This window comes from Mesocricetus auratus, unplaced genomic scaffold, assembly GCF_017639785.1.
Source record: "Mesocricetus auratus isolate SY011 unplaced genomic scaffold, BCM_Maur_2.0 Super-Scaffold_100007, whole genome shotgun sequence".
In the NCBI taxonomy this organism is placed as follows: Eukaryota; Metazoa; Chordata; class Mammalia; order Rodentia; family Cricetidae; genus Mesocricetus; species Mesocricetus auratus.
In genome coordinates, this window is record NW_024429191.1 from 92,146,934 (window position 1) to 92,168,563 (window position 21,630).

The 21,630-nt window shown below is 52.4% G+C and overlaps 1 protein-coding gene across 1 annotated transcript in view; it reads left to right on the forward strand.

Moving 5' to 3' along the window:
• Tmem104 (transmembrane protein 104) overlaps positions 1–21,630 on the forward strand; it is a 65,064-nt gene that overhangs the window by 9,775 nt on the left and 33,659 nt on the right. The window contains exons 3-8 of the mRNA XM_005069945.4: positions 5,026–5,147; positions 8,897–8,978; positions 9,322–9,418; positions 9,959–10,039; positions 12,868–12,967; positions 13,343–13,451. Coding sequence (XP_005070002.1) covers positions 5,026–5,147; positions 8,897–8,978; positions 9,322–9,418; positions 9,959–10,039; positions 12,868–12,967; positions 13,343–13,451 — 591 coding nt within the window. The remainder of the gene's footprint in view (positions 1–5,025; positions 5,148–8,896; positions 8,979–9,321; positions 9,419–9,958; positions 10,040–12,867; positions 12,968–13,342; positions 13,452–21,630) is intronic.

Here is a 21,630-nt window from a genome sequence, read left to right on the forward strand (position 1 = left end):
GTGTGTGTGCATATGCATGCACTCACAGCACAGGGGTTTCCATTTTTATTTGTTTATGTAGTGTGTGTGTGTGTGCATATGCATGCACTCACAGCACAGGGGTTTCCATTTTTGTTTATGTAGTATGTGTGTGTGTGCATATGCATGCACTCACAGCACAGGGGTTTCCATTTTTATTTGTTTATGTAGTATGTGTGTGTGCATATGCATGCACTCACAGCACAGGGGTTTCCATTTTTATTTGTTTATGTAGTGTGTGTGTGTGTGTGCATATGCATGCACTCACAGCACAGGGGTTTCCATTTTTATTTGTTTATGTAGTGTGTGTGTGTGTGCATATGCATGCACTCACAGCACAGGGGTTTCCATTTTTGTTTATGTAGTATGTGTGTGTGTGCATATGCATGCACTCACAGCACAGGGGTTTCCATTTTTATTTGTTTATGTAGTATGTGTGTGTGCATATGCATGCACTCACAGCACAGGGGTTTCCATTTTTATTTGTTTATGTAGTGTGTGTGTGTGTGTGCATATGCATGCACTCACAGCACAGGGGTTTCCATTTTTGTTTATGTAGTGTGTGTGTGTGTGCATATGCATGCACTCACAGCACAGGGGTTTCCATTTTTATTTGTTTATGTAGTGTGTGTGTGTGTGTGCATATGCATGCACTCACAGCACAGGGGTTTCCATTTTTATTTGTTTATGTAGTATGTGTGTGTGCATATGCATGCACTCACAGCACAGGGGTTTCCATTTTTATTTGTTTATGTAGTGTGTGTGTGTGTGTGCATATGCATGCACTCACAGCACAGGGGTTTCCATTTTTATTTGTTTATGTAGTGTGTGTGTGTGTGCATATGCATGCACTCACAGCACAGGGGTTTCCATTTTTATTTGTTTATGTAGTATGTGTGTGTGTGCATATGCATGCACTCACAGCACAGGGGTTTCCATTTTTATTTGTTTATGTAGTGTGTGTGTGTGTGCATATGCATGCACTCACAGCACAGGGGTTTCCATTTTTATTTGTTTATGTAGTATGTGTGTGTGTGCATATGCATGCACTCACAGCACAGGGGTTTCCATTTTTGTTTATGTAGTATGTGTGTGTGTGCATATGCATGCACTCACAGCACAGGGGTTTCCATTTTTATTTGTTTATGTAGTGTGTGTGTGTGTGCATATGCATGCACTCACAGCACAGGGGTTTCCATTTTTATTTGTTTATGTAGTGTGTGTGTGTGTGTGCATATGCATGCACTCACAGCACAGGGGTTTCCATTTTTATTTGTTTATGTAGTATGTGTGTGTGTGCATATGCATGCACTCACAGCACAGGGGTTTCCATTTTTGTTTATGTAGTATGTGTGTGTGTGCATATGCATGCACTCACAGCACAGGGGTTTCCATTTTTATTTGTTTATGTAGTATGTGTGTGTGTGCATATGCATGCACTCACAGCACAGGGGTTTCCATTTTTATTTGTTTATGTAGTGTGTGTGTGTGTGCATATGCATGCACTCACAGCACAGGGGTTTCCATTTTTATTTGTTTATGTAGTGTGTGTGTGTGTGTGTGCATATGCATGCACTCACAGCACAGGGGTTTCCATTTTTATTTGTTTATGTAGTGTGTGTGTGTGTGTGCATATGCATGCACTCACAGCACAGGGGTTTCCATTTTTATTTGTTTATGTAGTGTGTGTGAGTGCATATGCATGCACTCACAGCACAGGGGTTTCCATTTTTATTTGTTTATGTAGTGTGTGTGTGTGTGCATATGCATGCACTCACAGCACAGGGGTTTCCATTTTTATTTGTTTATGTAGTGTGTGTGTGTGTGCATATGCATGCACTCACAGCACAGGGGTTTCCATTTTTATTTGTTTATGTAGTGTGTGTGTGTGTGCATATGCATGCACTCACAGCACAGGGGTTTCCATTTTTATTTGTTTATGTAGTGTGTGTGTGTGTGTGCATATGCATGCACTCACAGCACAGGGGTTTCCATTTTTATTTGTTTATGTAGTGTGTGTGTGTGTGTGTGCATATGCATGCACTCACAGCACAGGGGTTTCCATTTTTATTTGTTTATGTAGTATGTGTGTGTGTGTGCATATGCATGCACTCACAGCACAGGGGTTTCCATCTTTGTTTATGTAGTGTGTGTGTGTGTGTGCATATGCATGCACTCACAGCACAGGGGTTTCCATTTTTATTTGTTTATGTAGTATGTGTGTGTGTGTGTGCATATGCATGCACTCACAGCACAGGGGTTTCCATTTTTATTTGTTTATGTAGTGTGTGTGTGTGCATATGCATGCACTCACAGCACAGGGGTTTCCATTTTTATTTGTTTATGTAGTGTGTGTGTGTGTGTGCATATGCATGCACTCACAGCACAGGGGTTTCCATCTTTGTTTATGTAGTGTGTGTGTGTGTGTGCATATGCATGCACTCACAGCACAGGGGTTTCCATTTTTATTTGTTTATGTAGTGTGTGTGTGTGTGTGCATATGCATGCACTCACAGCACAGGGGTTTCCATCTTTGTTTATGTAGTGTGTGTGTGTGTGCATATGCATGCACTCACAGCACAGGGGTTTCCATTTTTATTTGTTTATGTAGTATGTGTGTGTGTGTGTGCATATGCATGCACTCACAGCACAGGGGTTTCCATTTTTATTTGTTTATGTAGTGTGTGTGTGTGCATATGCATGCACTCACAGCACAGGGGTTTCCATTTTTATTTGTTTATGTAGTATGTGTGTGTGTGTGCATATGCATGCACTCACAGCACAGGGGTTTCCATCTTTGTTTATGTAGTGTGTGTGTGTGTGTGCATATGCATGCACTCACAGCACAGGGGTTTCCATTTTTATTTGTTTATGTAGTATGTGTGTGTGTGTGTGCATATGCATGCACTCACAGCACAGGGGTTTCCATTTTTATTTGTTTATGTAGTGTGTGTGTGTGCATATGCATGCACTCACAGCACAGGGGTTTCCATTTTTATTTGTTTATGTAGTGTGTGTGTGTGTGTGCATATGCATGCACTCACAGCACAGGGGTTTCCATCTTTGTTTATGTAGTGTGTGTGTGTGTGTGCATATGCATGCACTCACAGCACAGGGGTTTCCATCTTTGTTTATGTAGTGTGTGTGTGTGTGTGCATATGCATGCACTCACAGCACAGGGGTTTCCATCTTTGTTTATGTAGTGTGTGTGTGTGTGTGCATATGCATGCACTCACAGCACAGGGGTTTCCATCTTTGTTTATGTAGTGTGTGTGTGTGTGTGCATATGCATGCACTCACAGCACAGGGGTTTCCATTTTTATTTGTTTATGTAGTGTGTGTGTGTGCATATGCATGCACTCACAGCACAGGGGTTTCCATCTTTGTTTATGTAGTGTGTGTGTGTGTGTGCATATGCATGCACTCACAGCACAGGGGTTTCCATTTTTATTTGTTTATGTAGTGTGTGTGTGTGCATATGCATGCACTCACAGCACAGGGGTTTCCATCTTTGTTTATGTAGTGTGTGTGTGTGTGTGCATATGCATGCACTCACAGCACAGGGGTTTCCATTTTTATTTGTTTATGTAGTATGTGTGTGTGTGTGTGCATATGCATGCACTCACAGCACAGGGGTTTCCATTTTTATTTGTTTATGTAGTGTGTGTGTGTGCATATGCATGCACTCACAGCACAGGGGTTTCCATTTTTATTTGTTTATGTAGTGTGTGTGTGTGCATATGCATGCACTCACAGCACAGGGGTTTCCATCTTTGTTTATGTAGTGTGTGTGTGTGTGTGCATATGCATGCACTCACAGCACAGGGGTTTCCATTTTTATTTGTTTATGTAGTGTGTGTGTGTGTGTGCATATGCATGCACTCACAGCACAGGGGTTTCCATCTTTGTTTATGTAGTGTGTGTGTGTGTGTGCATATGCATGCACTCACAGCACAGGGGTTTCCATTTTTATTTGTTTATGTAGTGTGTGTGTGTGTGCATATGCATGCACTCACAGCACAGGGGTTTCCATTTTTATTTGTTTATGTAGTGTGTGTGTGTGTGCATATGCATGCACTCACAGCACAGGGGTTTCCATTTTTATTTGTTTATGTAGTGTGTGTGTGTGTGTGTGCATATGCATGCACTCACAGCACAGGGGTTTCCATCTTTGTTTATGTAGTGTGTGTGTGTGTGCTGTGCATGCACTCGCATGGTTGGCTGTCAGAGGACAACTTGTGGGCATCAGTTCTCCCCTTCTATCACGTGGGTCCTGGGGATGGAACTTGGGTTGTCAGGCTTGGCAGCAAGCACCTTTACCCTCTAAGCCGTCTCTGACCCTATTTCAGGTGTTGTTACTGTTGTTTTAAACCCTGAACTTGGTAGTCAGCTGTGGTGATGCATGACCGTAATCCCAAGGCTCGAAAGGCTGGGACAGAAGGATTGTCATGAGTTTAAGGCCATGGCTGGGCTACATAGCACTAGGCCAGACGGGATTACATAACAAGGCTTTGTCTCAAACAAAACAGAACCGAAACAGCCCTGAAGTTGGTGTAGGGAGAAAGATGTAGTCGAGTGTCTGTCTGGTGGGCAGTGGCAAGCACTGGTGTAGAGGAGGGGATTCCAGGGATCAGGCGTCTCGGGGGTTTCTAGAGGTCAGTGGTCTTGGTCAGCCTTGGGCCAGCGTCCTGCCTATGGTCCTCTGTCTTCAGGAAGCCCCAGCCAGGTTGAGCAGATCACAGCTGTCTATGACATTGTTTTGGATCGTCGGAAACAGACTTAAATAGACACGAATGGAGGTCTCAGGGCTGCCATTCTCTGGGTGTCCATGCCAATGTCTGACTTCCCAACACCTGGCTACAGGGCCTGGCTCCTTAGGACCCAGGTGCCATTCCTCCCCTGTCTCCCTGGTGAAGATCTAGGAAGGCCTCCACAGTTGTGATGTCACCCAAAGCCATCCTTCGACTAATGAGTGCCCTGACTGAACATTGCCACTGTTGGTTCCAGGTCGGGCTGGTGTACATGTTTAACCTCATCGTTGGCACAGGCGCGCTCACCATGCCCAAAGCATTTGCCTCCGCCGGGTGGCTTGTCAGTCTTGTCCTGCTGGTATTCCTGGGCTTCATGAGGTAAGAGCTGTGGTAAGAGCTATGGGGGGGGTGCTGCCACGTTCTTGGGCTGGGGACAGAACTGGAGGAAGAGGCAGGAAATTTGCTGTTTTCCATACATGTAGGGAAGTAGGTCCTAAACTAGTTGGCCCAGAGGAAGGAAAATGGATCCAAGGGTCACCAGGGCCTCCTGCTAACAGAACAACTATACAGCCCTGAGCAGTTGAGCCAGGACACCAGCGAGGCCTTGGGCTATCTCACAAGGTTCTGGCCAGCTAGTCCAGTAAGACTCAGTTTCTCCACTGTCTTTTTATCTCTGTGACCATCATCAGTCCTTGTTCTCTGAGCAAACAGCACCTAGCCACTGAAGAGGAGTCTAGCAGACCTTACGGCTGGCTGGAGAATCAGCTTGCAGTTTAGGATTTGCTTCAAATAATTCACCAAGTAAATGAAAAGCACCCAGGCACACACATGTACACACACACACATGAATACATACATGCATACATACATATGGATATATACACCCCCACACACATACATGTATATACGCATGCACATACACACATACAGGGGCAGTCGGTTTTTTAAGGACCTGTCTTGTGTCCACCCCACCTGCCCAGGCCTTCAGGAACACTTGCTTTGTCAACCAGATGTTGGCAGGGGCAGCAGCTGGTACCCCAGAGCAAACAGCCACCTCTCAGGGACTCCAGTATCACTCAGAAGTCCCATGACAGTGGGACTTCAGAGGCAAGTCCACCCCCTCCACCAGGTAGGAATCCATGTTAAAAACCTGGGAGTGGGTGCCGGAGAGATGGCTCGGCAGTTCGGAGCGCTTGTTGCTCTTGCTGAGGACCTGGGTTCGGTTCCCAGCATCTGCACACAGCCTTCTACAATTCCAGCTCAGGGGATCCAATGCTCTCACCTCCATGGGCAATGCAGTTTTTATGGTGCACGTGTATACAAGCTGGCAAAACAAAACCATAAAAAATAAAATAGATAAATCTTATAAAACAGAAGGGACCCCGGTGGGGTGGTGCACACACGTAATCCCAGCGCTGGGGGGCTGGGAGCAGCTGCAGGACGATCAGGAGTAGAAGGTCGTCCTCAGCTACAGAGTAGACACCGCCCCTAAAAAGAGTGGGAGGGAACTTGGAGGCACCTCTGAGGAGCGCCTCCCCTGAGACACAGCACTTCTCCACACCACACGAGGAGGTTGGGACTTTAAAACAAAGACCTCTCTGCCTTCTCCGACCACGTCATGGGTGGGGACAGAGTAGGGAAGGCCACCCAAAAATTGTAGAGCAAGTTGCAAGTTGATAAGAGAAAAAGATAAAGCATAGCGGAAGAGGGGGCTGGGGAAGTGGGGGACTGCGCATTTGAGTAGGGGGTGTGGGTGCGGGAGGGGCTGCAACACATCAGAGGTTTGAGGGGAGGGTGCCGTGAAAGAATGAAACAAAGGTCAAGTTGGAGGAAACAGACCCAGAAGAGGCTCATGGGAGGGGACCACACCCAGGGTTTTGGGTTTCTCTGTGTGCTTATTTCGGGGAACCTTGGGGTGAGCCTCAGAGTGCTGTTGGCTCATTATGTGCTTCGTGCCCTGGTCCTCGTTGTTATGTCACTGTGTCCCCTTTAAAGGCCCTTCAGCAGGGGCAGCCGTCTGAATGGGAAGTGATTGTTGGAGGCCTCCAGGTAGGGGCCACCATGCCCGTCCTGCTAAGCCCATTTATGTTTGAGTGTGATCAATGAGTTGACTTTGTGCAACTGTAAAAGCTTTCTTATGTCTAATTGAGATTGATTTCAGTTTTACCTCCAATAAGACATGGACATGTGGAGTCCTTAGAAGATCCAGTCAGGCAAGATAATGAGAGCCCTTTCTGGGGCTTCTTCAGGCTTGACTGCCCACCTCCTGTCCCTTACCCTCTGGTGGAGGGCAGGCTAACTCTGAGCAGCTCAGCAGGCCCTTTCCCACCTGACTACAGGGCTGAGCGCTTACTGCTCGCTGATTGGAGGGTGTGGGGACACAGCTGTGCTGGCCTCAAAAGCAGGGAAACAGATGTTGGCCCAAGTAGATCTGTGCCCAGGGCCACAGCCGCTGAAGGCAGCACCCTGCGTCTCCTGCGTCTACTGCGTCTACTGCATCTCCTGCGAATGGGGGCATAGTGCATTCTGTCTGCCCTATAGGCTGTGGGCAGGTGTCTGGTACCATTCCCAGTCTCCCTTTAGAGACCAGGAACACAGGCTTATTTAAAGGTGAGCCACATTATTTAGATAATGAAAGTGCTGGCAAAGGAAAAGGGGCTGATTTCAGAGTCGAGATGCATCTCCAGCCGTCCATCCCCATGGCCCTCACGTTAACGTGTAACAGAAAGCTGGCCGCTGGTCTGTGTTTTCGCGAGAAGTGAAAGTTGCCTGCTGTCCATCCAGAAGCTCTGAGAGGCCCCACTGTGAGTCAGCCTGCCTCCTCCCAGCGCCACTTTAGCACCGGCCCCAGGAGACCCCTTCTGAGTAGCAGTGCTGCGTCACCCACATGTCACTCCACCCCAGCTTGAGTAGCCACCCACTGTCCTAGCTGGGGTCACCATTGCTGTGGTGAAACACTGACCAGAACAAGCTGGGGGAAGGGTTTATGTGGCTCACACTTCCACATCACTGTCCATCACTGAGGGGAGGTGGGACAGGAGCTCAGCAGGGCAGACGCTTGGAAGCAGGACAGGAACTCAACAGGGCAGGAACTGGAGGCGGGGGCTGATGCAGAGGCCATGGAGGGGCGCTGCTTACAGACTGCTCCCCGTGGCTTGCTCACCCTGCTTTCCTATAGAACCAGCCCAAGGATGGTGTTACCCTCAGTGGGCTGGGTCCTCCCCAATCAGTACTAATTAAGAAAGTGTCCTATAGGGGTCTGGAGAGATGGTTCGGAGGTTGAGAGCCCTGGCTGCTCTTCCAGAGGATTCGGTTTCAATTCCCAGCACCCACGCGGCAGCTCGCACCTGTCCGGAACTCCAGTTCCAGGAGATCTGGCACTCTCACACAGACATGCATACAGGCCAAACACCGATGCTCATAAATAAGAATAAACAAAAAGTGTGCTATGGCGGATCTGCAGGCCTTTTCTCATGCAGGTTCCGGCCTTTCCATCAACTCCAGCTGTGTCAAGTTGACATAAAAGCACCTAGCACAGCCCACAGGTTTCTCTCGTCCCCTCTCTCCTGTGCATTGGAGACAGACTCTGGTGTCGGAGGTGACTTTAAGGAAAACAAAGCATGTGCTGTGCGCAGTGACACTTCAGCCTCCTTTTACGTCAGTGTGTGTGAGCGGGCGCGTCCCTGCAGGAATGGGTTTGCTCCTCCCACCGGGTGGGTCCCCGTGATCGGCTCCCATCGTCAGGCTTGGCAGCAAGCACCTTTGCCCACTGAACCGTCTCACTGGCCCAAAACCACGGATTCTGGTCAGGGAGTGCCGTCCCAGAACTTCTGTAGGGAGCAGCTCTCTGAGGAGAGAATGCTGTGGGTTTGTTGCTGCAGTCAGATTGTGCTTCCCCCGCAACCTTTCCATGTCATTAACATGTGGCATCCCCTCAGCTTCCCCCGCAACCTTTCCATGTCATTAACATGTGGCATCCCCTCAGCTTCCCCCGCAACCTTTCCATGTCATTAACATGTGGCATCCCCTCAGCTTCCCCCGCAACCTTTCCATGTCATTAACATGTGGCATCCCCTCAGCTTCCCCCGCGACCTTTCCATGTCATTAACATGTGGCATCCCCCTCAGCTTTGTGACAACCACCTTCGTGATGGAGGCCATGGCAGCAGCCAACGCCCAGCTCCACTGGAAGAGGATGGAGACCCACAAGGTGTGTGCTTACCCTCGTCCCGTTGTGTGCCCAAGGCAGTCTCGGCAAGCTTCCAGGGCCACAGCTAAGTAGCCACATAAAGCCCAAGGGACACACGCGGTGGCTGTTGTCATAGCACTGCAACCTCGTCCCCAACACAGCCGCCTGGAGTTCACTCAGTCACTCTGAGCCTTTGTCCCAGAGACTCTACTGTCTCCACCTTCTGCTATGGCAGGAGTCTCCAAGGGACACCTGGAGAGAATGAGCCAGAAGGCCACTGTTGACTGGGGTTTCTAACACTGTGCACTTAGCTCTCTCTTTGTCTCCTCCTCCTCCTCCTCCTCTCCATTCTACTGTCTCCCAGGAAGAGGAAGACGAAGACTCCTCCACCACCTCAGACAGTGACATCCTCACCCAAGACAACTATGAGCGGGCAGAGAAACGGCCCATCCTGTCTGTGCGTAAGTCCTGGGCTGCTGGGCAAGCTCCACCCGCTCCCACCCCTCACCCCAGTCAGCAGGACTGCCTGTCTCTGTAGAGAGGTTCCTGGGGAGTTTCCCTGCAGACATACTCTGGAGTGTCACTGTAGAAGGGCCGTGGAGTACAGATCCCCCGCTGGCTCCCTGTGTCACTTGACAGTTGCGAGAGCTCTGTGTCCTGCCCTCTGTTACTGAAATAGTCAGGGTCTGCCTGCGTCCATCCACAGGCTTCTCTCCTCATCCTCTCTTACACACCCCACTCCACCCAGCACACACCCTATCTCATTGTCTCAAACCTGTGCTGGTAGAGTTAGGGACACCTGCTGTCCCCATAGGGGCATGCCTGACTCTTAGATTGGGGGCTGGGAATGTAGCGCCTAACCACCGTGCGTGGGGACCCAGCAGTGAGGGGAGAGAAAGTTTCAAGAGTTGGAGAAGCTTGGAGATTGGCTTGTTTTGGAGAATTCCCGCTTGGGGTTCTTCTGATGAACAACCAGGTTCCTCTCTGTTCTGGCCCCACAGAAAGACGCTCATCACCCAACCTTTTTGAAATCACAGACCGGGTGGAAATGGGACAGATGGCTTCCATGTTCTTCAATAAAGGTAACAAGTCAATCAGGGGTGGTGTGCGGGACAGGGGCTCCATGTTGAAGGATAGGGCAGATGGGCAGGAGCAGGGCACCAGAGGAACCAACCGTCTTGCTGCAAGGCCTGACCTGCCCCCCATTACCTTCCTGGGGTACCTCCATGTCCACTGACCCGAAGAATAAGGGTTATCCATCCTACTAGTACAGGTCCTAGGTCACTTTCCAGAGAGAGAAGCCACTGGCACACAGCCGTGGAATTTGCCACACACACCTGTCCCCTCTCAGCCAGCAGAGGGCGCTAGGAGCCCACACTGGAATTGCCCAGGGATCCAGCACTGGGAAGCTGAGGCAACATGCTCCTTCCGGGCGCTGCCTGTTCCTGACTGGCATTTGCTACAACTGCAGGTGTCCACCTGACTCCAGTGTCTGCCAGTGAGCCCTTTCTGCCTCTGTGGTAAATTCTACTTATTTATTTATTTATTTGAAAGTGGGCCGTTTTCAGTGTTTAATATTTGATGCCCAGATCTATCCTGTCCCTGCTTCCTTGGGCACGGAGCATAGCCTCTACGCTTAGAAGATTTTTTTGCTCCTTTGCCAAAGTCTCCCCATTTGCCAAGTGGGGTATCTCTGCCGGTTCCTTCTGGTCCTGAGCGTGGCTGTGGAGAGAGGGGGGGATTGCAGAAATGGGGATCTCCTTGACTTGGGACTAAACACCGAGCACTGAGTTTGTCAGCAGGGGTGTAGACTGGTGACCGGTGCAGGAAGGGTGGTCGTGGGTGCAGGCTGGCCAAGGCTGGCTCCATCGGCATTTCCAGGCCAGCCTGGCAGAGGGTTTCCACAGTTCATCAAAGCCAGCCTGGCTGTGTTCAGGCCCACTCCTCTGCTCCGTCTCCGTCACCCACCATCCACTCAGGGACAGCGCATGAGCATCCCCTCCTGGCAGCCAGAGGTCTCCTCCAAATCCCAGCTTGAAAAACCTACAGTAGCCTTCAGTGGGAGAGCACACGCGTTCTAAACCACTGTGCTCATCAGTATGCTCTGTACCTGTGTGCACATGTTCGTGTGTGTACATGTTCATCTGAGTGTGCGTGCACACGTGTGCATGAGTGGAGAGGCCAGAGGCTGACATCCAGCGTCTCCCTCTCTTTCCTCCTGAGAGTTTAGGCAGGGTCTCACACTGTGAACCTGCAACTCCCCTGTTGATCCACACAGAGTGGCCACGGCTTCGCAGCCCTCTCACCTCCATGTGCCCGCACTCGGGTTGCAGGAGCTTGTCTGGCTTGTTTCTGGGGTCCTGGAGATCTGAACTCGGGTCCCCATGCCCTGCCCTGATTACTTTAAGGTTCCTCTATACCAGTGTTTGTTTGTCTTGTTTGCCCACATCTCCAATAAAGGAGCAGCACCAACTACTGAAGAGCCCCTCCGGTGCCTCCTGCAGGACTTGTCAGGCTGGCACTGGTGACATTGGGCTGGCAACCCTTTGCCATGGCAGCCTGTCCCGAGCACTGTAGGATGATGAGGCAGCATGTCTGGCCTCTGGTTCCAGTATCGCCTCTTGGACGTGACTGTCAAAGCCCCTCAGACGTTGACACTTGTCCTCTGTGAGGGGCGGGCTGCAGACCCACCCCCTACTCTGCCTTGTTAGGTTGTTCTTGTCAGCTTTGGCAGCGCTGCGCCCTCCACAGAAGGCTCCCCAGGGTCCCACACCCACTTCTGTAATTAGAGACGCCAGACCCAGACATTAATGTCCTCTCAGGAAGTCCATTGATCCCCGACTTTGTGTCTAGTAATGAAATTGTATCGATCAAGGAGGGCTGACGGCAGTTCATAAACAGCCAGCGGTGTAGCTGTTGGCGGGTGGCGGAACAGGGGAGAAGGTGATGCCTTCCTTCTCACAGAGACCATGGGCGTCAGAGAGGAAAAGCACCTAGAGCATGGGTCATGAATGACAGACAGCCCAGGGGGCCTCAAGCCACATCAGGGTCAGTTCTCACGAATCAGGTAGAGGAACGACACCTGTCCAGTTTAAAGAGCAGGCGCTGTGCCTGTGCCCTTATGGGTTTTTTAAAAAATTGTTTTTAATTGTTTTCCTGGACACTTTTGTCAGGATTCTGAGGAGCATGGTGACCTCACGTGGCCCAGGACTGATGTGTCCCAGGCTTTCCCCTGGGGACCTGTAGGCTGTTGTGAGCCACCAGGATTAGAAGGGAACTGTCACTTCATTTTTCTTCGTGTCCTCAGAGAAGTCAGGCACTTAAGACTGGTGACATCAGGAACTCGAACACTTTGTCTAAATGCAAGATTGGAGCTGGTTGTCTGGACCATGATCCTTAGGTGCCAGCACGGGCGGCCAGTGCCTAGGCATCAGCTTGGACGTTTGAACCCAAATCCATTTCCTTTTTTATGTTTTTTTCTTTATGTATTTATTTTGTTTGAGGGGACTTGTGGGGGACATGGGACAACCTGCTGAGATTGGTTCTCCCCTCCCACCGCGTAGACTTCAGGGATCAAACTCAGATCCTTAGGCGTGGTGGCGAGCTGAGCCCTTACCCGCCGAGCCGTCTCTCTCGCCCTGCCAGTGTGGATTTGATCGCTCTCTCTGATCTCCAGGCCTCGCCGAGCTCTCTCAGGCACCAGTCCCAGGCTGATGCATCTCCTGCCGGCCTCACAGTGCAGCCAGCTAGAATAAGAAACAGGAATTTGGGGTCATTTCTTTCCACCTTTTATAGAAGGCAAACGGCCTGGAGAACTGAGAGCAGCGGAAACGGCAAAGACTCGGCCGTCAGAAAAGAGCGCAGCCGCGTCTGTCTCTGGCTCCCTGACCTGTGGCTTTGTTGCTTTCAGTGGGGGTCAACTTGTTCTATTTCTGCATCATCGTTTACCTGTACGGAGACCTCGCCATCTACGCTGCGGCGGTTCCCTTCTCCCTCATGCAGGTGACCTGGTGAGTAGCCCCTCATCATCCCCACTTGGTGCAGACCCACGAGCCTCCTCCGCCAGCGGGGCGCAGGCTCTTCTGTGGAAGCACAGCCCTGAAACACCCACGGCCTGAGGCACGGCACACCTGAGGTCCTTCCTTCTCCACGCGAAAGGGGCCAGCTGAGCCCTATGTCCTCACAAGGCGTGCTCTCTGCCAGGCTGTCCCCTTCCTGCTCTATCAAGAAGGTAGCCAGGATTCCCGGCCACCGAGTCACGGTGCTGCATGTACAAGTGCGGCTCGTCCTAGAGACAGTTGATGAAGGGCGGGGGTGCAGGCCCGTGGTGTCTCCTAGTCTAGCGGGGGCCTCTGCTGAGCCAGGCTTGCCGACTCTCTCTTCAGCAGTGTGTCTGGGAACGACTCCTGTGGTGTGGACACAGACGCCAAATACAACGACACTGACCTGTGCTGGGGGCCCCTGGGCCGGGTGGATGCCTACCGGATCTATTTGGTGAGTGTCCTCTCCCGGCCTGGGGCACACCAGGCTGGCGGGGGTGGCGGAAAGTGTTGGAACCACCTTTCTTCTCTGCCTCAGCCCTCCCTCCAGAGAGGAGTGGGACCTGCACACCGCCACACCCTGGCTCGGAGTGGGGTCTTAGCCTCAGGGTCAATGTGGCTTGGAATGGTTCTCCGGGTCCAAGCCAGTAGATTGCTGTGAGCTTGCGCAGTATCAGGGGTACCTGCAAGGGTCTTGTGTTCCAGGGACTTTCCGGGTCTTGGCCTCACTCTAGGCCCACCAGGGCAGGGGCACACCAGCAGGTTCTGGGTCTCGTGAACAGGATAGACAAGACCGGTCCATCTTCTAGGTGACCCTGGCCACAGACAGCCTGTCCAGACGGGTTGGGCTCAGCCCAGCCGTCTTCCTGTCTTCCCGTGGATGAGGGAGAGGATGAATCGCCTGCCTCACTCTTGACTGCTTCGTGCTGTGGCGTGGTGGGGGTGGAGCTGACTAATACTCCAGACAGGCCTCAGATAATAGGACGACAAGGCACCAGAGGCAATTTGTCTCTGCCTGCTTCAGAGGCAGGCTCGGGAGTGTTTCCCTCCAGCGCTTACAGCATCTCTTAGTCCTTTCTGCCCCCACTTGGTTCTTCTCAGCCCTGGCACATGGTCAGGTGTGCTGGATGTCTCTCAGTCCTGGCCGTGGTGGCTTTGCTGGATGTTATGGAGTGAGGAGAGAGCGGAGCAGGGTCTTTCTGTCAGTGGCCTGTTGGCTCGGGTCATCCCTGTCCCAGCTCAGGGCTCCATGGACCCTGTCAGCTGTGTTGCCGGGGTCTGGACTTAGTAATCCCAAGGACTACTGAGTGGGTTTCACCTTTCCAGCCAAGTAGGCTCCCGAAGGACCCTGCAGGCTGGGGTTCAGGAGCTGTGTCTCGTCCGTCTGTGTCCCTGCAGGCTGGGGTTCAGGAGCTGTGCCTCGTCTGTGTTTCTGTAGCTGTCACTCTGTGGTCTATTTCTCTGGGGCATGCAGCCCTCACTAGGACTTAGTGAGCTGTTAGAATTTCATCCTCGATCCTCCTATTGAAAGTCTGTCAGGTATTTGATAGCACGTTGAATCATCTGGTGCCCGGGTCCACCCATGTAGCCGTGCGAGTGGGCACAGGAACCCACCAAACAGGCAGGCGCAAGGGAGAGGTTCAGCTGAGGCTGTGCTGGCCTCTTAGCGTCTCAGTCTGCCTGCCGCGACGGAGCCCTCTGAGTCGGCTCCTCCGCAGGTGTAGGGAGCAGGGGGAGAATGGGGAAGGTGGCTGGTGCTCCAGGGAGGAGTCACAGCAGCTGAGCTGCTCTGGTGGGCCCCCCACCGGGGAGGCCCCCACAGTGTACAGGCTCTGCCTGATAGCCCCTCACCCGCCACACAGTGAGCACGGTATGACTGCCGCCACTTGCTTGGTGAATTATTCAGAAGAACTGTTATTGCCGTGTTTCATTGTTCCTTCGGTCTTTTCCGAAAGCCTTCCACATGATGGAAGCCCCCTCCCTGAGTCTCAATAACTTCAATAACTGACAGAGCAGAAGGAACCCTCTGGAAAGCAGACGGGCTTTAATTACTGCCTGCATCTCCCGGATATTGCACTTATAACTCATGGAACTGATTGTCCTGGTGCCTGCAAACACTGCAGCCTGAGAGGCCAAGCCTTAGGAGTAGGAAGGGGAACACTAGTCGTCTGTCCATGTCACCCCGCCCCCGCCCCCATGCGCCCCTGCCCCGGCAGCCTTCTCTCTGGGTAGCAGGCACTGTCAGTGCCTGAGCCCCAGTCTGCCCAGAACCTTCGCTTAGAAGTTGCCTCGCAGCTTTTCATGCTGTTCCCAAGGTCTGTGGTCCAGGAAAGCAACACAGCCTCCCGACACGAGTGCTAGGGCTTGTATCCATCTGTACAACCCTCCCCCCCCGCCGCCCCCCCCCCCACCGCCGCCAAGGAGCTAGAAAAGAGATAACAGAGATGTTGGCATCTTTCCTCAGGCCTGAGTCTCCTGACAGGTGATCAGGGCATCTTTCCCTCCCAACTAAGGAGAATTAGACCCTAGCAAGTAGCCTCTTTGGATCTTAGAAGTAGGGCTGACATCCTCTAACCTGGCCTCTTGTCATTTAAGTTAAGGGGTCCATCCCTTCCCAAGGCTCCAGCATGCCCTCAACACCAGATGATCTGATTTTTCGGCTCGTCGGGATCCACCCACTATGTTAGCAGGGCAGCAAGCGGTGGGAGTAGACCGGAGCTCCCTCCCTCCCCACACACAAGTCACCTCAGGTAGATGCTGCCCTCCGCGGCCTGCATCTTTAAAAAGACTACGTAATAACTGTGTTTTCATTGCCATTCTGGAACAGTACGTCCTGTAGGATAAAGAAACAGCCTTTTATTTTGAGGCTTAATTTGCAGACAGTCTTCTGGAAACTAGCTCAGGGAAGCCCCCGAGAAGTGCACAGAGAATGAGAATAGGTAGGATATTAACTACCTCTGAGACCGGCCCGTGGGTAGCATCTGATGACATCAAGAAGGGAACTCTCTCCACCAGCAGCTACCAGCTGCCTCCCGAAGCCCTTCCCTTAAGAGATGGAAAATTCCTCCTCCCTTCCCAGTGTCCATGGTGGCCCCCAGCCATTTCCCATGATTCCCAGTGCAGCTGAAGAGCTAGTCTCTCCCTTTCATCCCTGTGTCAGCCTGAGGACAGGGCGCCCAGGGTCCCCTACACCACCCAAGCTTCAAGTGCCCTCTCAGGTGTCTTCACATGGTACCACAGCAGCCACCTGGGGACTGCCATTCGGGCCCACGAGAGTTAACAGGATCTGCTTCAGCTGGCTTCCAGTCCTCAGCCCCCTCCCCCTGCTCCTCTGAAAGGTGACATGGGAGAGTGTCAGGGGCCCTGGCTCTAAAAGCTCGAATTCTTGTCTCTGCACCGGTGCGTGTCCCAGCGCTGGCTTGGGAGGGACAAGAGTCACAATGTGGCAGGGACCGGAAGGCATGAGGGGCCAGGTTGAGAAGAGGGCTCCGTGGTTAAAGTGAGGACCCGAGGGAAGACAGCTGGTGCCAGTGTGAAAACCAGTCTCGGAGGCATGCACATCCAATCCCAGCACAGGCCAGGATTGGGCGGGCTGAGGAGCAGAAGGACCCCAGAGGCTCATGGCCAGCTGTCTAGCGAAAATGGTGAACTCCAGATTCAGCAAGAGACCCTGCTGGAGACGTGTGACTGTTACAGGAGCATGTCGTTGGCTTGCGCATGTTCACATACAAGTGGGTGCACCCTCACATGTATATATTGTACACGCCTAAGAAAAGAAAAACGTGCCACTTTGATTCTGTGTCACAGTGCCAAGGAGCCAGGGTCCCAGTGAAGCAATAGGATTGCATGTGACTGAGTTCTGTCCCAGGCCGGCTCTACCCCAGGCCCGCTCTGGCCCAGGCTGCTGTGGCCCAGGCTGCTGTGGCCCTCCTCTGCAGTCCCTGGCCCTGCAGCTCTTGTAGCCTGCCATTCTGCCCCATGCCCTGGTTCTTCACCTAGCGCCATCCCTCCTCCCACAGGCCATCACGGGTCAGCGGAGGCTCCCCGAGAGCCTAAAGTTGGCAGCATCCGCCTCTTCAGGTGGGCAGATGCTGCAGGGTCACGGGTATCAACAGGCACCGGCCCAACAGATCCAGGGCGCAGATGGCAGAGCGAAGCTTAGTCTGCTGGAGACTCAGCCACAAACTGGCCATGTCGAGCAAGCAGGGGGGCTTGGGGCAGGACAGGGTGACCCCACTCTGCTCTCAGCAGAAGTTGTGAGGTCTCTCTCTGGGGCAGTTGACTGGGAAGAGAGATGTAGCCGAGTCACAACCGACAGGTCCCCTGCATCTTCCCCAGCCTCCCTCCAGATACATTCCTGAAGGAGAGATAGGAGCTCAGAGTGGGGCTGCCTGCCAGCCTCTTCCTAGAGGAGCAGGCCATCCTGCCAGCTTACGTTAGGGGTTCCTCCTAATGCAAGAGCCCTCCCCCCACTCCTCTGATTGTAGCATTGCCCTATCTGTGACATCTTCCTAACATATTGAAGGCATATATGTGTCCTCTTCATGAGGGTGTGAGACCCCGCAGCCAAGCTCTGAGAGCTCTGTCTCAGCTCAGCTCACCTTGGCTTGGGGAGGCTCATTCGTTGTTGGATTCCAGGACGTTGTTTTGTTTTGTCATTAGGGGCTCTTGTAGTCTCAGCTGTCTTTGAACTCACCATGCTACCAAATCTGGTCTTAAGTCCTCATCTCCTGCCTCCACCTCCCCCGTGCTGGGATTGCAGGAGTGCTCCATCACACCTGACATGGGCATGGAGTGTTACCAGTGGCTTCTGTGGCTCTGGCCTAGACCTCCCAGTCACACCATCAAGTTGATGCTGTCATCCCAAAGAGCGACTTCCTCAGGCTCCCCGGACCGAGGCAGGCATCCTGGCTCAGTAGGCTATCCTCAGGTCCCCTTACAGACTCGGGACAGAGTGCTCTGTTTGCAGGGCAGCCCTGGCTGTGCTGCACAGCTTGGGAAGCACCAGCTTTCCAACCCTGCAGCCTGACCTCTGCCTGGAGCTGGGCTGCACTGGTCTGCGCCCGCCTCCCCCTGTTGATTTTGAGGCTGCCGCTTGTTCTCAGGGAGCAGAGTGGATTTTCCTAATACCTCAAGTAAGGTTGGAAGCGAGCCTCTTCCCAAGGACATTGCCTTCTGCTGCCAAAGTTGCTTTGTTCTTTCAACATCAGCCATTGTGCCCTGGGGCTGTCTAGCATCTGCTAATAAGTGGGTCACTGCTTGAATATTCATCCTTACCCATTCTGGGGCAGGAGGTGGCCTAGAGGCCTTCAGGACCAGTGAGAAAGGGACATTAACAAGAAGCGTAAGTCTTGGGAGCAGCAGCAGCAATGTCACAGGACCTGGCTGTTCTCCAGGTCACCAAGCTGTGCCTCCAGGCTGTCACACACTCAGGCTGAGCAAAACTGCAGAGAAAATGGATGCGTGCTACCCCCCCCCCCCATTGTACGCTCTGCAAACCCTGGATGGAAACGGGGAGATGGGAAAGGGAGGGACCCTCTCTTAGGGTGACTGGGTGAGAGCTCTGATAAGGCCATCTGAGGAAGACCCCAAAGGGTTGTCCCTCTTAGAAACTGAGGGGTCAGAAAATACGGCAGCCTGGTGAGGGGTGTCTCTGGGGAGCACCCTTCATCCTGTCACACTCCCACAAGTTAGGACTCACCCCAGCATCAAACCAGAGCCGGTTGGGGCAGTTCCCGGTGCCTGAGGTGGCAAGGGCAGTGCTTGTAGGGGTTGCAGGTTTCCAGGTGATGTTTTAAAAAAACAGACCTAACAGACACAGTGAGGGATGCAGTCTCCTCTCCTTCCCTCCCCCTCCCAGCATGCCTTTAGACAACTCCATCCCCTTCCGTTCTGGAGACACCCTGCATACTTAGGTTTGTCTCGTTGGCCACCTGCCCCGCTCTCCCTCCTGAAAGGGTGCTGGTGGTCCCACGGGCATGAGTAGAGCAATCTTGACCAAATCCAGTCCTGTCACTCGGAGGGTGTGGCCCCCAGACCCAGTTTATCCCCATGCATGATGAACCATCTGCTTTCATCCTGGGAGTTAGGGTTCAGGGAAGGGTAAATTTCTTCCCTACTCCCTGGAAAATTCAGGTGTCTGCTCTCCCAGCCTAATGTGGAGTGAATCCCAGCATCTGGCAGTGACCAAGCTCAGGTTGGAATGACAGCCCTGGAAGGATTAGCTTGTCTCTTTTCTTTACAAGGAAATCAATAACACAGGAACAGGTCTGTGGTTTTCTTTCCCAGAGAGCTCTTTACGTCTCGTGTGCGCGCGTGTGTGTGTGTGTGTGTGTGTGTGTGTGTGTGTGTGTGTGTGTGTGCACGCGTGCGCGCGTCTCTCTAAATGACATTCAGACTACCTGTCACTTGCTCCAGTACTGACTTGATTTATCAACCCCTGTCCAGGGATCCCATAGACCCTACCATGACACTATCACCCTGCTGTGGTCCCTCAGGCCTCCAGACCTTTCTGTTCCTGTTCGTTCACTGCCATAGGCCCAGCCTCTCCTTCCTGAGGACACTCGAGTGTCACCTCCCTGAGCCACACAGTGACAGCTTCCCTCTCCCCTCCCCCACCGGGCCCCCTGGGTGTTGGGCCTGAGCTCCCTCCTCCTGCTCAGTGGGAAAGTTGTTTTTATTTTTAATGGCACCCTCTCTCTCGGGGACATGGGTTCTGTCATCTGGCATCACGCCCACCATCCATCATGCCTGCCCCGTGTCTTGCTGCTACCACAGCTAGTACCTGACGCACTGGCTTAGAGGACAATGTATGATCCCCGTGTCACCTCAGTGAAGAGCCCAGTTCAGGGACTCGGGATCCTTAGGCAACAGGCGAGTCTTGTGCCGCAGCTGCTTCCTCACCTGCCCCTCATGTATGCTAGTCAGGGTGAAAAGGACCACTCAGACCCCCTGCTCATCCTGGTAAGTTCAGTGTCTCTCCAGTCCTCTCCTGTCCCAAATCTGTCTCCTTTGTCTAGAAACTGGTACAGCTTTGCAGACAGCATGTCCCCAAAGTGAGCCAGTTCATTCTGGGGCACCTGAGGAGATAATGGCTGGACTTACCTAGCAGCTGGCCCCTTTTTCTCTCCATTCCCGAGTTCAGGGATGCTGGTGGAGGCCCTGCCCCTGATGTATTCCCATTGTGTGAAAATGCAAGCACACAAGCCAAGCTGGGTAACTGTTAAGTTGTTCCCACCTCATGGCACAGTCCCTGGTATATTTACAATGTTGTCCTGTGAAAACTGAGCTCTTGAAAGTGGAACTTCAGGACCTGTTTATTGTGTACAGAAAGGCACTGGGCATTCGTGTACACAGGTACAGAAATCCAAAGCCTGGCTCAGGTAGCCGGAGAAGCAGGCAGATGCCAGATCGGGGTGTCTATAAGCAGCCCCCCAAAGGGTAGTTCCAGGGACATCCCCACCCAGCCCCACACATGGACCCTGAGCTAGAAGAGCATCCCAGAGCCATGGCATGCACCCACACCCACACCCACACCCACGCCATCGCCAGTTTGGCTGGGGAGCTTCCAAGTAGGTCTCCGTGGGGTGTGTTCATCCCTGCCGAGGGCCTTCTGCCTCGTGCTTGTTCAGGGCTGTTTGTGAGCACACTGACCAGAGTGTGCTGTACGTGCGAGCCCTCCCTGTTTGTGAGCAGCACTGTCATGGGGTAAAAACTTGGTGTGTCACACTTCCCCGGCCACCGGGCTGATCCACGCCTCTGTGTATGCATGGACATGGACATGGGTAATGTTTCTGGCCATATTATAGGAGCTGGGTCCTGGGCAGGCTCCCACGAGTCAGCAGTCCGGGCCACTCCTTGCTCAGTATGCCCTGTGCTTCCAGGACGCCCATGGCTGGGCACAGGGCTAAAAGTGGCTCCCTACTTTGGCTGGTTAGTTGGTTTAGGCTTGGAGTTTTGTTTTGTTTCAATTTATTTTAATTATGTGTGTATGTTTGAGGACAGTCTGTGCACATGTGAGTGTCAGTGGTTGTGGATTCCAGAAGGTGACACTGGACACCTGGAGCTGGAGTCAGAGGTAGTTATAAGCCCAGTGTGAGTGCTAGGAACCCAGCTCAGATCCTCTACTAGAACAAACACACTCAACCACTGAGCCATCGCTCCAGCCTGGTTTAGTTGTTTGAGAGGGTCTTGTTTTGTAAGCCCAGGCTGGCTTTCAATCCTCTGTGTAGCCCAGGTTAGCTTTGAACACATGCTCTTTTGGCCTCCACCTCCCAAGTGTTACTATAGCGTGTGCTGTGATACCCACCTTACATTCTGTACAGAAGTGTCCTGATTGTTGACTTCAGGTGGGTTCCTGACTCTTACCCTCCCCCATCTTTATTTCATAGTGAGGAAAAAAGATTCAGAACAAGACTACAGCCCACAAACCCATCTAACTAGGATTAAATACTCCGGGTCTGCTCCTTCTGTCCCAGAGGTCAGGTCATGACACCTGCTGACCCTGCTGGGTTTGGGGAGGCAGGACTGTCCCTCTGAGCAATGCTCACTCTCAGTTACAGTATAAGCAGAGCCCTTCTAAGTATCTGCTGTCTTAGTGGAGTTACTATGGCTGTGATGAGACACCATAACCA